The sequence below is a fragment of the Palaemon carinicauda genome, chromosome 3 (assembly GCF_036898095.1).
Source record: "Palaemon carinicauda isolate YSFRI2023 chromosome 3, ASM3689809v2, whole genome shotgun sequence".
Taxonomy (NCBI): domain Eukaryota; kingdom Metazoa; phylum Arthropoda; class Malacostraca; order Decapoda; family Palaemonidae; genus Palaemon; species Palaemon carinicauda.
The window spans coordinates 152,317,789-152,332,656 of NC_090727.1; the positions used below are offsets into that span (position 1 = coordinate 152,317,789).

The 14,868-nt window shown below is 36.7% G+C and overlaps 1 protein-coding gene across 1 annotated transcript in view; it reads right to left on the reverse strand.

Moving 5' to 3' along the window:
- Positions 1–2,388: 2,388 nt before the first annotated feature.
- psidin (phagocyte signaling impaired) overlaps positions 2,389–14,868 on the reverse strand; it is a 31,989-nt gene continuing 19,509 nt past the window's right edge. Inside the window, exons 9-17 of the mRNA XM_068370943.1 lie at positions 14,131–14,324; positions 13,355–13,524; positions 11,206–11,349; positions 8,815–8,948; positions 6,653–6,805; positions 5,606–5,726; positions 4,420–4,543; positions 3,361–3,632; positions 2,389–2,822 (exon numbers count right to left, since the gene is read on the reverse strand). Of these exons, the coding sequence (XP_068227044.1) occupies positions 2,541–2,822; positions 3,361–3,632; positions 4,420–4,543; positions 5,606–5,726; positions 6,653–6,805; positions 8,815–8,948; positions 11,206–11,349; positions 13,355–13,524; positions 14,131–14,324 (1,594 nt within the window). The 3' untranslated portion in view covers positions 2,389–2,540. The remainder of the gene's footprint in view (positions 2,823–3,360; positions 3,633–4,419; positions 4,544–5,605; positions 5,727–6,652; positions 6,806–8,814; positions 8,949–11,205; positions 11,350–13,354; positions 13,525–14,130; positions 14,325–14,868) is intronic.

Here is a 14,868-nt window from a genome sequence, read left to right on the forward strand (position 1 = left end):
TAGTTCCGATGGCTTTGGAAGAAGAAACCAAAAAGGTGTAAGTTTGTTAGAATTAGCAAAAGTTAGGAATCTGGTCTTGCAAATGGTGAGATGACAAGCAAATAATAAAAAGATAAGTTTAGGTGAAGAATTACTACATTGCCAACCAATTTTATCAAGATCATAATAGAAACTGTCAATAATTTAAAATCAGCATGGTACAGCAAATGTAAAATTTAGGAATGATATTAACTGTACAGGAAATATAAATACCAGCACATGTCCCCTATAAGGACAATGGTAGCAGCATACAATTATGCTATTCTTAAAAGCACCATGAGATGTTTGAAATACTTATGAAGATAGACAGCCCAAGTTAAAGATCTTTTCAAGGTAAGTCATGAATTCACGAATGGTAGAGGCAAGGGACAGTGACAATGCCCTAGACACTGACCATATATACATATGATCAGCACCTAAGCCACCTCTCCACTAAAACAAGGTCCAGGGAGGCCCAGAAAATGGCTGCTGACGACTCAGCAGGTAGACCAATGAGCTTTCCCAAACGCTCTATCCTTAGGTCACGAGGATGGTGAGGTTGCAGACACTACAAGGAACTATCGAGCTTAAGCAAATCACCAAGCACGGAGGTATCCAAAAGCCTACCACAAAATAATCAATGGTACTTTTAGCTTAATTTGGTTTTTAAATTTGTAGAGAACAATGATTTACTTTGGTGTAGATTAGTTCAACATAAAATAAAATGGCAGTTTTAGCCTAATTTGGTTTTCAATTTCGTGGAAAACAATGATTCACTTTGGTACAGATAAAGTAAACATAAAATAATATGCCCTACCAGTAACGTTAAGTCCTTCCATCGGTGAATTGTATCTATGTGAAGGTCCAAGTCAATACAGGAGGACAACTAAAATGAGCCAAATGCCACCGACACATCTTGTTACCAACAGCGAAAATTACAACTGATCACTGGAAGTCTGGTTAGAATGACAAGGCACGACAAGGTCTGAAAAGCTAACTGGGAGTATGAATTTTGAACAGTATTAAATTATTTTGAGAAACTACGGAATCACTGGACAGCTTGAATAAGATATTCAACTTGATTTTAAACCTTTTCTTGACAAGTAAATGCAAAGTGCACAAAAAAATCTAAATCTTAATTGCATCAATAATAGTTTGTCTTGAATAATTCAAGTTTTTGTATTTTGAAACGCAGTTACATATACGCAAACACAAAAACTTCGACCACATAAACTGAATCGGTTATGTTTTTACTCGAAACAATTAATTCTTAATAAAAAAAAATATATATATACATACCTTTGTTTGTCTCCTTTCAAACACAAGTGACTTCCTTAAACCCTTGCAAAAAACCAATTCTGGAGTTCCCAATTATTTTTGTCACCTATGCTGTAAATATATTTGATCAAGTGGATGAAAGAAATATATAGTTCAGTGCATTTTTTTCTTAGGTTATAATGCTAGATCATTGGTTTGGCCGCATTTGGTCCATCAAATACTTTGTTAGCACCTACGACAGCTGAATGACTTCGTTAGTCCAGCATCGTGGATCAAATTTCATATACTTTATTGATACTGAGGTTGCAGTAGCCATATACCCGGGTGCAATGAGAGCAGGAAGGCCTAAACTAGCCCCTCTGGACTCCCATATATTTCATTTACCTGAAATAGCATATAACCTGCTATACTCAAAGAAATTTCCACATACTTCAACCTGAATGGAATAAAACATTCTAAAGATTTTGAAAAGGTAAAGTATAGAAAGATTTACAACCAAATTATACCAGTATCGTGGATCAAATTTCTCATATAATATTGATACTAAAGTTGCAGTAGCCATATGGGTGCAATGAGGGCAGACTCACTTCTAAGGAAGGCCTAAACTAGCCCCTCTGGACTCCAATATATTTCATTTACCTGAAATAGCATATAACCTGCTATTTTCAAAGAGATTTCCACATACTTCAACCTGAATGGAATAAACATACTAAAGATTTTGAAAAGGTAAAGTATAGAAAGATTTACAACCAAATTATATTAGTATCGTGGATCAAATTTCTCATATATTATTGATACTAAAGTTGCAGTAGCCATATGGGTGCAATGAGGGCAGACTCACTTCTAAGGAAGGCCTAAACTAGCCCCTCTGGACTCCCATATATTTCATTTACCTGAAACAGCATATAACCTGCTATTTTCAAAGAGATTTCCACATACTTCAACCTGCATGGAATAAAACATTCTAAAGATTATGAAAAGGTAAAGTATAGAAAGATTTACAACCAAATTATATTAGTATGAAACAAAGTTCTTTTCTACAAAAATGCATATCACTTTCACACACTCAAAAAAGGAAACAAATACACAATCTAGATCATATATTTTCATTATAAACAAAAGTAATAATGATTCCTCCGGTCCGAAAACAAGACCAATAGTGTAATATTTTTTAGATGGCCAGGCGAGTATCGCCAAAGAAAGCTCGCCTGGCCATCTATTGGGAGATAAAAAAATATTAAACATTAGAGTTTAAGAGAAGACACATACTTAACTTTATTGCTTATAGAAAATGAAAGGTTTCCTAAGCTCTTAATAAAACTTTGCTCTACTTTTTCGCACACTTGTTTGGCATCTTCGTGACTTGTCAAGGGAGAGGAGATTTCCACGGAGGAGTAGCCCTTCTGGTTGTTCTCTTCCGCGCACGACTTGACTTCCTTGCACTTGTCGCCGATGGCCTTTTCGAACTTTTGAAGATCGCCGGACAGGGATGTGATGTAGTTCATGAATTGGGGGACTACTTCTGGCTGTGGAAATGGAAAGGAAATTAATTAGTTGGAATTTCAAGGGGGAAATAACAGTATTTCTACACACTGATACAAAAATTACAGTTACATTAGAGTTCCTCATAACCTTAATGTTAAATGTACTTCTAGCCACCAAACGTCTACACTACCAGGAGTGTCCTTCTAGAAGAGCTGCTTACTATAGCTAAAGTCTCTTCTACCTTTACCAAGTGGAAAGTAACCACTGAACAATTACAATGTAGTAGTTAATCCCTTGAGTGACGAAGAATTGTTTGGTATTCTTAGTGTTGTCGGTGTAGTACCAGGAGAGGAGAATGTGGGAAGAAAAGGCTTGACTATTCAGTGTATGTGTAGGCTAAGGAAAATGAGCCATAACGAGAGAGAGGGATCCAATGTAGTACCATCAGGCCAGTTAAAGGACCCAATAACTCTAGCAGTAGTATCTTAAACAGGTAGCTGGTGCCCTGACCAACCTACTACCTAATGGTATGCAAGAGTTCCTTAATGTTAAATTTCTAAACTACTATGAAACACTTACCATCGTTACGGGTTCTTTTCTCTTTTTATTCTTCTTCGAAATAGCAGCTTTGATGGGCTTCAAGATAACGAAACAGCATCCTAAGAGCACAGCCACAATGCCTATAGTTTGAGTGAGGTGGTGAAGGTGCGCAAGTGCCGGTGGGTTCACGCCGGGGCAAATTCTGGGTGTGCTCGTCTCCAAGGACTCGAGGTCCTGCAGGTGCAACGCTATCAAATCTTCTATTTCTTCCCGTGCTTGTTTTATGCTTTCTCCAGAACAGTTTTCAATCCCTGTTGGGGTTCATAAAATTGTCAAAATTAATCAAGTTTCTTTTCGTTAGATCGAGGGGTTTGGGAGTAATGGTAAAAAAGATTTACCTTCAGAAGTCATAATATATAATCAAGAATTTATGCATTAACCCTTTTACCCCCGGGGTATTTGGAAATTTCCAACCCTTAACCCCCAAGAGGTTATTTTTTTCCCAACACATTTTGCAGTATATTTTTTTTAAATTGCTCTAACATTCTTAATTTTTGTCATAGAGAGGTCAGGTTGGTCTCATTCTCTTGGAAAATGCCTGAATTTTCTCAGTAAATTATCAAAAATATGAAAAAAAAAATTCTATAGCATTTTTTTGCAAGGACGTACCGATACGTCCATGGGGGTAAAGGGATGGCTTTTGTGAAACGTACCAGTACGTCCTTTGGGGGTAAAAGGGTTAAGAAAGTCATACAATTGACAGTAATATATCATTAAGGTAATTAAGGCAAACTTCACTTATAAGCAGAGAAAACACAGCAAGTGTCATAATATATAATCAAGAAGTCATTTATGTATCAAGAAACTTATATAACTGTCAGTAATATATCATAGTGTCATAATATATAATCAAGAAGTCATTTATGTATCAAGAAACTTCTACAACTGTCAGTGATATATCATATTGTCATAACATATAATCAAGAAGTCATTTATGTATCAAGAAACTTCTACAACTGTCAGTAATATATCGCTAAGGTAATCAAATCCGACTCCACTTATACGCAGAGTAAAAACAGGAAGCGTACATGTACGTACCCACTGAGCTTTGGGTGCAGGACTGGACTTGTTGTAAAATATGTGAATGTCTGACTAGGACTGGAATATAATTTCTGGTTGTGTAGAGGTATATTCTGGACGGATCTGGACCTTGAATTGGTAGCTGAAATAAGAGAGGAGGAAATTAACAGTCGAAATGTTCAATTGAAAGGTGGTGCTCTGTCTGGACGCTCGAATATCGTACAATATATCACGCTAATCATTTTAATATCGTATGTTGATAATGCAAATATATTTAAAATCACTTATTTTCAATAAAGTATACTTCCATACAGTTATAAATTGGTTAAGAATATTTTATATTAATAATACCATGGGTTACATCCCCCATGATTATCAACCACTGTATTAACCCTCTCGCAATCTATCCTTTTTCAGAACAAATACAAAAAACATATCTCTGCCATCAGTACACCTCGTACAGGGCACTGTAGGCATTACTACAGGAAATTTGCAATGTCTTTAAGTGCCCCATGCTGCATCCACATTTTATTAAAACGTAGCCCCCTTTAACTGGGCTAGTACACTACCCCATTCTATCCTTTTTCAGAACAAATAAAAAGAACATAGCTCCGCCATCAGTACACCTTGTGCAAGGCACTGTAGGCATTACTAAAGGGAATTTGCAATGTCTTTAAGTGCCCCATGCTGGTCCACATTTTATTAAAATGTAGTCCCTTTAACTGGGCTAGTACACTACCCCATTCCCTAACTGGAATGTACCTTGCTCATGGCTTAACAGATTAGGGGTCAGCTTATACACGAGGCTCTCTAGTCAATCCAAATGAGGGCCAAAGAGTTTTCAGCTAACACACCTTACCTATTTTGGTAACAAACTTCAACAACCAAACTAGCTTTTGGTCACAGAATACTTCTACATACAATAAATTTTTAGGGTTCATATGCATTGTAAAAACATGTAGAGACTAACAAACGCATCTAAATGAAATTATACATACATACATATACCAAGGCACTTCCCCAATTTTGGGGGGTAGCCGACATCAACAAGAAACAAAACAAAAAAGGGGACCTCTACTCTTTACGTTCCTCCGGCCTAACAAGGGACTCAACCGAGTTCAGCTGGTACAGTAATTTACACAAATTTAACAATGATCAGCATAAATTTGCTTGCACAGCCTATCAGAAAACAGATAATACCTACCTCAGGAGGTTTGTTGTTCCTGTATTTGCTACACTCTTCATAATCTTCTTCAAGGCGCTTCGTAAGCTCCACTAAAAGCTGTGCGTCGTTGGACTGATTTGCTTCACCATTCATGATTCCACTGTCGACGAGAAAAATAATAATTACATCTATGAATATATAAATAATTTGCAGGGAAGGGATGCTTACCTACATCTGTAACGGAGAAAAAATATAAATAACAACCATTAGTGTCAAAATAGCTTATCACAATCGAACCAAACTAACCAAAACACAGAGGGTAATAAAGAATGAAAGTAACTCAAGCCTGGATGAGACAAAAAATGCTATAGTGCTGGTAATTAAAGGGAATCTTAAGTATAATAAGATTAGATTTTTTCATGTATAAAACCTATCCTCACACCATAGAATATTGGAAACTCGAAAAACGGACGAGACTGAAAAACTGTGATCAAAATATGAAAGACTGTACCGGTAGATGTAAAATATACTGAGAACTTGAAAACCAATATGGTGCAGACAGGGATGAGGAGGAGGAACTAACAAGATAAGGTTTGGGTACAAAAATGGCATGAAGTCAACAAGTGGGAAATTCTAAGAGGTCTTGGAGAAAGGGTACAGATGGGGACTTTAATTAGACTGAGATTCAAGCAAGAAGTGGAAGGAGGGTTGTAAAGGATAGATTTGTGCATTAGGGCCACTGGCTCAGTACTGGGGCTTAAGTGGGTCTTCAGCAGCCATATACAAATTTGGGGGACCTCAAAGTTGCACAGTGAGGTAAATGTTAACAGATTGGACAGCAAAGTGAAATAAAGCATGAATCGAGTTACACCAACCATGACTTTTTATGATTTTCCAATGGTTGACTTCTTGCTATTTTTACCCATTTCTTTATCTACACATTCATTTCTATAACAATTTAACTTCATAACATGAAAACCTTGATTAAAGACATTGTGATATGTCAAAAGTTTCTTGCTAAAATACCATGTCTAAAAATATTAGAAATTTCATCGATGATAAACAGTATTAATCAAGGAGCCATACCTGTTCTCCTTATTGGCAGATGCTTGGTCATTATTGGCCTTCGAGTGGCCGAGTCTAGACGCCGCGCCCACCAATCGTAAAGTGACATTGCGGAGTTTCAGCAGGGCAATGTCTGCTTCCGCACTGGCTTTGATATCACTTTCTTGCAAACACCTGGAGAGATGAAATGTTATAATAACTCATTCTTGTAAATGAAAAACTATTTCTATGATATAACTTATATTCTAAATGAAAAACTATTTCTATGATATAACTTATATTCTAATATAAAAACCCATTTATCAAAAGCTGCTTTATCTGCAAGAAGATGGCTGGTCATGTCCTAGAAAAAGGAAAATCAAATGGCCCCTTCAACTGGACTGATGCCCTTATTCCTATCAGCAAGGGGCATGTTCTTTCTTGTGCGGAAAGAGTACAAGTAGCTAGTGAACCGTACCACATACCAATATGTATTTTCATCGAAGGAACGTACTCAGTATGCATTCTCTTCCCTCGTTTCATTCTGGCAAACGTAGAAATATTTGGTTTCTAGCTTTACAAGAAGGCAAATGTGTGCTTTCGAAAGAATGTAAGGGTGTACTGCTGTAGAAAGGGGCCCACGTCTCATGTGAATATGTGTGGGCTCGCTCCTATAAGAACAACTATTTGCTTTCTAGCTTTACAAGAAGGCAAATGTGTGCTTTCGAAAGAAGGTGAGGGTGTACTGCTGGAAAAAGGTGCACTAGGTCTCGCGTAAACATGTGAGGGCTCGTTCCTATAGGAACATGAGCAAGATGAGGGCACACTGAAGGAGACAATTTTTTATCCTTCCTCCATGCGCAAAATAATGTGCTAGTGGGTGCTAGAACAGATGTGGGTGAGGTTGCACTGCTCAAAAAAGTAAGTGGGACATTTGCAAACCGTTGAGGACATGCACCCATGTGTGAGCACATAAAAGCAAATTTGAATTAAAGAACAAGGGTTTGTATCGTGTATGAACAAAAGCCTTTTGCAAAGAAAATGTAAGTGAATAAGACACCAGACGAATCGAAGACTCGGCAAGGATCTCAGAAGATGACAGATTGTAAGTTCTATGCTGTGTAAAATTTCACGCCATCAAACCAGAATGTCTGTCTCCCAAACACTACACACATCACATTTATTTCCACAGCAGGTAAGGAATACCAGACATGAGTTTACATGGCAATTGCTCACATGTCATGATGCATAAATTGCCCAAGAAAAACAAAGGTGCAGAATTACCTCATATACTGTTCAATACAAAATTGAATCTTAATACACACTCCAAAATTTCAATTTAAAAGAAATAACATTTACAAAAACAAGGTTATGAAACGAAGCAAAGCTCGTAATTCCAAACTATGCTAACAGTACAAATTGGTAGGACACGATAGGGTAGCCTTTCCAGAGTGACAAATTATAAATACTAAAGGAATGGTAACATATCAAGATTATATCAAAATCTAAAAACTAGAATACATCAACTCTTCCCATTCAATTTCACTTAGGAAACTGGTTATCAAAATATTACTGCTAAAGCAATAATTTCGCTGAAATATAATAAATTGTGGAGAACAGTAAAATTCACACAAAACAAGGAACTAAGCTTCTACATATAAACAAAATCCCTTCAACGAAAGATCTCATCCATAAAGAGAAATGAAGAACATAGGAATGAGACAACTTATCAACAGATGATTGACGTAAAATGAGTGATGGATGGACGGATTATGAAAGGTTAACCTCAAGAAATATCACAATATAATGAGGTACAGAACATTAACCAGATCAGTTAAGCCTAGTTGAGCTAGAGGGATACACTCTTGACATTTTTAGAATGCGACTGACAACTATTTCGGAAATGATAAGGCGACTTATGATATATGGGTTTTCCTGGACAAAATTTTAAACTATATACTTTATTCTATCCATTTTTTTAGAAGTTAAAACCAATCTAAACTCCGTAATATTGGACCAAATGGTTTAGTCTTGAATAAATGTATAATATAGAACAAAGAAAAGCACAACCGGTTAAAAAAATATAAAAACGGAAAAGATAAAATAGTGACATTGAGAAAATATACAGCCAAGTCCAAAAATGCTGTAGATGAACCTTAAAAATAATACTATACAACATATCTACCTTCGATTACTGAGCTCACCTGTGCAGGGGTTCCCAAGTGTTCATAACCCGTAAGTCGCGATTGTCGCAGAGTTCCCCCCACTTTGTTTTGTCCGATTTTGGATCTATGTCCATCTGTTGTACGGCTTCTATAAACTGGCCGTGAGAACTTACCTGTCGGAACGATACGTAACTTGAATACAGAACCACTTTCCTTACCGAGTTAATTCGAACATAAGATTAATAAGAGAGATTCTTGCAGCTATGATTCAAAATGTAACAAAGAAACTATGAAACATTTTTATAAATATAATATAGTCATATCTATTTCTGTGTACAAGAAGTCAAGGCCAAAGAAATAAAACTATAAGATATTCCTAGTTTTTCCATGTACCTGCTTTTTTTTGTAGGAATGCACAATCATCACTAGATAGCTGAAATTTCTTTCTCATTCTGTAAATTTAACATCAAAGAGTCCTTTCAGTTAACATAATGATAACAACAAGAAGTCAGTTCCAAACTACAAAAGCATAAAACTCTAAATGGTTCATATTTAATGCCAACTACAGCATCAAATTATCCAAGGATGGAGTGTTGTTTATCTAAAGTTTAAAAGAGAAGTGCCATGCAAAATTGTCTTTAATATTTTCCGCATTGTAATGTTGGTGTTTGTTTGTTTAATGTTTACGAGAACCTCGTTTATCAAAGATCATTTTTACCTCCGTAAAACGGAATTCCAGTCGCCCTAACTGGTACCATTCAAGATTGAGAGAAAACTATTGCTGGAATCATTTAAGACAACCCCGGTGATCGCCAGTCGCGGGTTTGAGTCCCGCTCAAACTCGTTAGTGCCACTAGTGTCTGCAACCTTACCATCCTTGTGAGCTAAGGTTTAGGGGGTTTGGGGGAGCCTATAGGGCTATCTGCTGAGTTATCAGCAGCCAATGCCGGGCCCTCCCTGATCCTACCTTGGGTGGAGAGGAGGCCTGGGCGCTGATCATATACTATAAGGTCAGTCTCTAGGGCATTGTCCTGCTTGGTATGGCAATGTCACTGTCCCTTGCCTCTGCCATACATGAGCGACCTTTAATGGTATCTTATCTTTCTGTTTTTCTGATCTTGATGTACATTTACTTTTGAATCCTAGTTCAGCATCTCAGCTCTGTCCCATTCCAGCAAGGACGGCTTCCTCTCGTCTCGGTTAGGAAAACTGGCTATAAATTCAAGCACAAACTGTAATTCTGATCTTGCCTTGTTCTTTATGAATATACAGTAGTACGTTACCAATAAGGCTTACGGAGGTACGTCACATGTGAATTCAAATCAGTTTTAGATAAAAGGTGCATGATCTCTATAATATATCTCCTCCATAGGCTTTGAGGTACAATTCAGTGTGTTTTTTTGTTAACTTCAATTATCTCAATTTCAATCACAGGAACTTTTAAGATGGCATTTTGAGAAATACCTCTTCTAATCTTAATTTACTGATGGGAAGATTGTTAAAATTTCTACAATCTAAATCCTTCCTAATATGCTACTGTTAACTTCCAGAGGGACAGGTCTTCAACCTTATGTACCACACTATTCCCATTTGCAAACTTCTGACACCTCATTAAATTGTTCTTCCTAAGTCCTGTCTCCCAAATGGCTATATATGCAATCTACAATCACTGTATTTGTAGTGAAGAAATAACTCAAAAACTCTTCCTACACAACCAGTGTAAGTACCCTTCTCCGTCAGGAATTTTATGGCTGATGGAATTATGTGGAATGAAAAGTATCATACGAGAATCCGGCCACATAACGGAAGTTTCTCAATCATGAATGGTAAGAGTTGGTGTGACTATTATTCCCTTAAAAGGAAGTACACTACGGCAAGCTATGGGTAATGTGGTTAGTTGTTCTTTTTATATTTCAAATTTGTTTTCTTATCCTTTGCAAAGATGATGGCCCTTCTCCGTCAAGAATTTTATGGCTGATGGAATTATGTGGAATGAGAAGTATCATACGAGAATCCGGCCACATAACGGAAGTTTCTCAATCTTGAATGGTAAGAGCTGGTGTGACTATTATTCCCTTAAAAGGAAGTACACTATGGCAATGGCTAATGTGGTTAGTTGTTCTTTTTATATTTCAAATTTGTTTTCTTATCCTTTGCAAAGATGATGGCCCTTCTCCGTCAAGAATTTTATGGCTGATGGAATTATGTGGAATGAGAAGTATCATACGAGAATCCAGCCACATTACGGAAGTTTCTCAATCTTGAATGGTAAGAGCTGGTGAGACTATTATTCCCTTAAAAGGAAGTACACTATGGCAATGGCTAATGTGGTTAGTTGTTCTTTTTATATTTGATATTTGTTTTCATATCTTTTCCAGAGATGGCCTTAAAACAATAATAACGATGATAATAACATTAAAAAATACTCACTTCCATAGTTAGATCCAGCAACATCTGTTCCGCTGTCAGTATGGCAAAATGGAGGGAATTATTCAATCTTTCACGGAAATCCACGAATTCTGGAATTCTCGTTAAAGATCCAAATTTATATGAAGATATTAATGGATCGGAAGTCTGCAAATAGAGAGAGCAACGCACGTGGTAAAATGGAGAACAAGTTGCATACACAAATTGAGAGTGACACTAAAGGATTATGTTAGCTACAAGAGAACAAAGCTGAATTTAAAAAATATCAAATTTCTAAAATTGTATTTTTCTAATTATACAAACCATTGTTCTTTAATATGGGTATGATTTTAGCGATGCTGGAAACTTGATTGTTATATTTTTATAAAGGGGTGTCTGTAGTTACTGGTGGGGAAGCCTCCTTCCCTCAAACACAAGGAGTAGCAACTTTGACCTTCACCAAGGACTTACGAGGCGGTTAATTTGTCTTTACACGGATACAAAGCATTGCTCTTTTAATATGATACTTATACAAAGGAGGGAGGAGGTTACCATACCAAACTGGCTGATTTAAAATACCAGGGAGGTCATATCAATCGGATCTAAAGAGGTGCAATAGCGTTCGACTCCAATCTGCCTCCTATCAACCTGAGAAATATTCTCATATGATAGGCTAGGTTTCTGCTTGAGAACTGTCAGTCACAGAGGAACCTATATCCTTACTAGGATACTGTAGACAGTCAGAAATGTGTTGATATTAAAAGTTTACATTTCAAGCCCTCATAAGGAAGAGAGGGGAAATACTTCTATGTTTAATTTTAAATGTTGGTAGCAGAGAAGGATACAAAGTTAGGGATGAATATAAAGAGAATTCTGTCAGAGATAGTGATTGTACCAACTGTGATGTGTGGATCGGAGTTGAGGGAGAGACAAAAATTGAATGTGTTAGAGATGAAATGTCCGAGTATTACTATTGTATCTCGATCGGATAGGGTTAAGAACGAAATAATAAGAGTGAGAACAGGTGAAAGGAATGAATTAGAAGTTAGAGTGGATATGAATTTGTCGTGGTGGTTTGACCATGTAGAGAAGGATAATTATGAAAGAGGCGAAAGAGCATGCTAGGAATAGAAATAATTAGCAAGCGATTATGAAGCAGTTCTGACAGGCACTGTTGCTGCCTTGGAACCGATGAGGTAGCGGCAATAGGGGAGTCAGCATTTGAAGGTTCAGTTGTGGTGGATAACGGGGGGAAGGTGAATTGTGGCACCGTAGCAGTACCAAGCAAGGAAGATCTAAGATGAAAATATCCACTTGTTTTTTTTTTCATGTTGGCTACGTCACAAAATTGGGAGAAGTGCCATGGTAGATAGAATAGAATACTGTAGTTACTCTTTACGGTAGCCTACCTGCATCCAAGTCAGTTCCAGGGAATAACGGCGTGACCGTAGCACCCTATCGAACGGGAAAAGGAAAAAGGAAATACGGCCAGACATTCCTACAATTATCCATAACATTTATGACTGCTACGATGAGATGCATCTTACCCTTTGAAGGTAATCAACATACCCTGTTGAGCAAATACCGCAGCTCCATGAGAGAACATGTTGAAGGACTTCTGGGTATATTCCCTCTTGTAGTGGGCAGAGAATATTATCTGGCACTTCCAGACACCCGCTTTCAACACTTGTGACACTGACAAGTTCTTCTGAAATGCTAACAGGAGGAGGACTGTGAAAGCATAATCCCTTGCTAGGAGGGCCCAAGAAATGGGGATCAATAATGATTCTACTCGTAAAATTGGAACACTTACGGGTAGACACACCAGGGCATGACAGCTTGTCCACCCGTTGTTTCTCTATTCCAAATCAAATGGCAACCAAACACAGTAATGAGAATAAGAAAATTAAAGCAGCTAATTTAGGAACAAAGAGAGCAGGTACATATTGCTTGGTGGCTGAAATCTAAATAGCTACTCAGATTGTTGGTGTGGGGCGGTGTGTGTCTTCCGTTTCCCACCATTAACTACCAACACCTCGTTATAAATTTTAACACCGAGTTAAATCATACACCTACTAAAGGACAATGGTTATGCATCTGTATAGGAACAAACTGTTTACAAAATTTTCAAATAAAAGAATTTTAGACAAAAACCAAAGCTCAAAGTCCTTACATCTTTGTAATTGGCCATAAAAAATTTGAGCGTTAACGAAATGATGTCCATAGTGACGGCGTAATTTGCCGAGTCTAGAGACTGCAAAGCCAGGACGTGACCCAGAGTATCGAGTTGGATGTGTTTTAGATCACATTTTTCGTAGACTGTCTGCGAGGCATTCGTGGCACCTGTGGGGATAAACATTTTTTTCTTATTTAGTCTAATATGTTCTATATATACTGATGCTTTCTTCTTTCTTTATTTAAGCAGTGAGCATGGCTTTCTAGGTTATTTTAAAAGCACATATATTTACTGCTCTTACAACTAAACATGTCTGTCATCTTTAAGATGATCTTATAAGACAAAAATATGTTTCTCTACAATGCAGACTTGAAAGTTCAAGTTGGTTTTTTACAAATTATATTTTGTTAATGTCGATGTCTCACAAGATGTAGATACAGGAGAGAGAGAGAGTAGAGAGTAGAGGTCCCCTTTTTTGTTTTGTTTCATTGTTGATGTCGGCTACCCCCCCAAAATTGGGGGAAGTGCCTTGGTATATGTATGTATGTATTTTGTTAAATGATATGGGAAATCAATGTCAATGTAAATGAGTTTAATAGGATATCTAGTTTTAAAAGATTAATTTCTATCCAACAATATTCCCCCAATTTTTCCCGTTGCATTGCTAGTCTTAGAACAAGTTAACAACTTACAATGAAGCGTGTCTGACTAATTTCACCCGACTTTCACTACATTATAATTGTAAAATCTTATCTAATATTTAACCAACTTACCAATCATATTATATATCTTTATCAGCAATAGTTTCAACTGGAAATTTGCTTTGGAGATTTCGATGCCTTGTTCTAAAACAGTCGCGACTTTGAGTATTAACTGGCGTGGATCGACGTCATTTGTAGTAACTCCACATTTGACTACGGCTGTCAGGTAACTGTGAGCTGCTAAAATTAAATACGCATCACCCGGCCTGCCGAGACAGAGAAGAAAAGATGAGATGAAGAAGAAAATGACATATTTTACAGTGTTAGTAACAGATTATGAAAATTAATTTTAGTTACAAATTAATGACAAGTATAAAAACCAAAACTTTTCTTACAAATAACTAGCAACAGTATAAAAACTAGAATCTTTTTAAAAATTACTAGCAACAGTATAAAAGCAAGAATTTTTTTTTTTTACAAATTACTAGCAATAAATCAACAAAATTTCTTAAGTGATTTGTATTTTTCTTAACTATAGAAACCACAGACTTTTAATAGGACTATGATTTTGACTTACTGTAGCTGGAAATGGCCCCTTAACTTATTATTATTATTATTACTATCCAAGCTACAACCCTAGTTGGAAAAGCAAGATGCTATAAGCCCAGGGGCTCCAACAGGGAAAAATAGCTCAGTGAGGAAAGGAAATAAGGAAATAAATAAATGAAGAGAACAAATTAACAATAAATCATTCTAAAATAAGAAACAACGTCAAAACAGACATGTCATATAATAAACTATCAACAACAT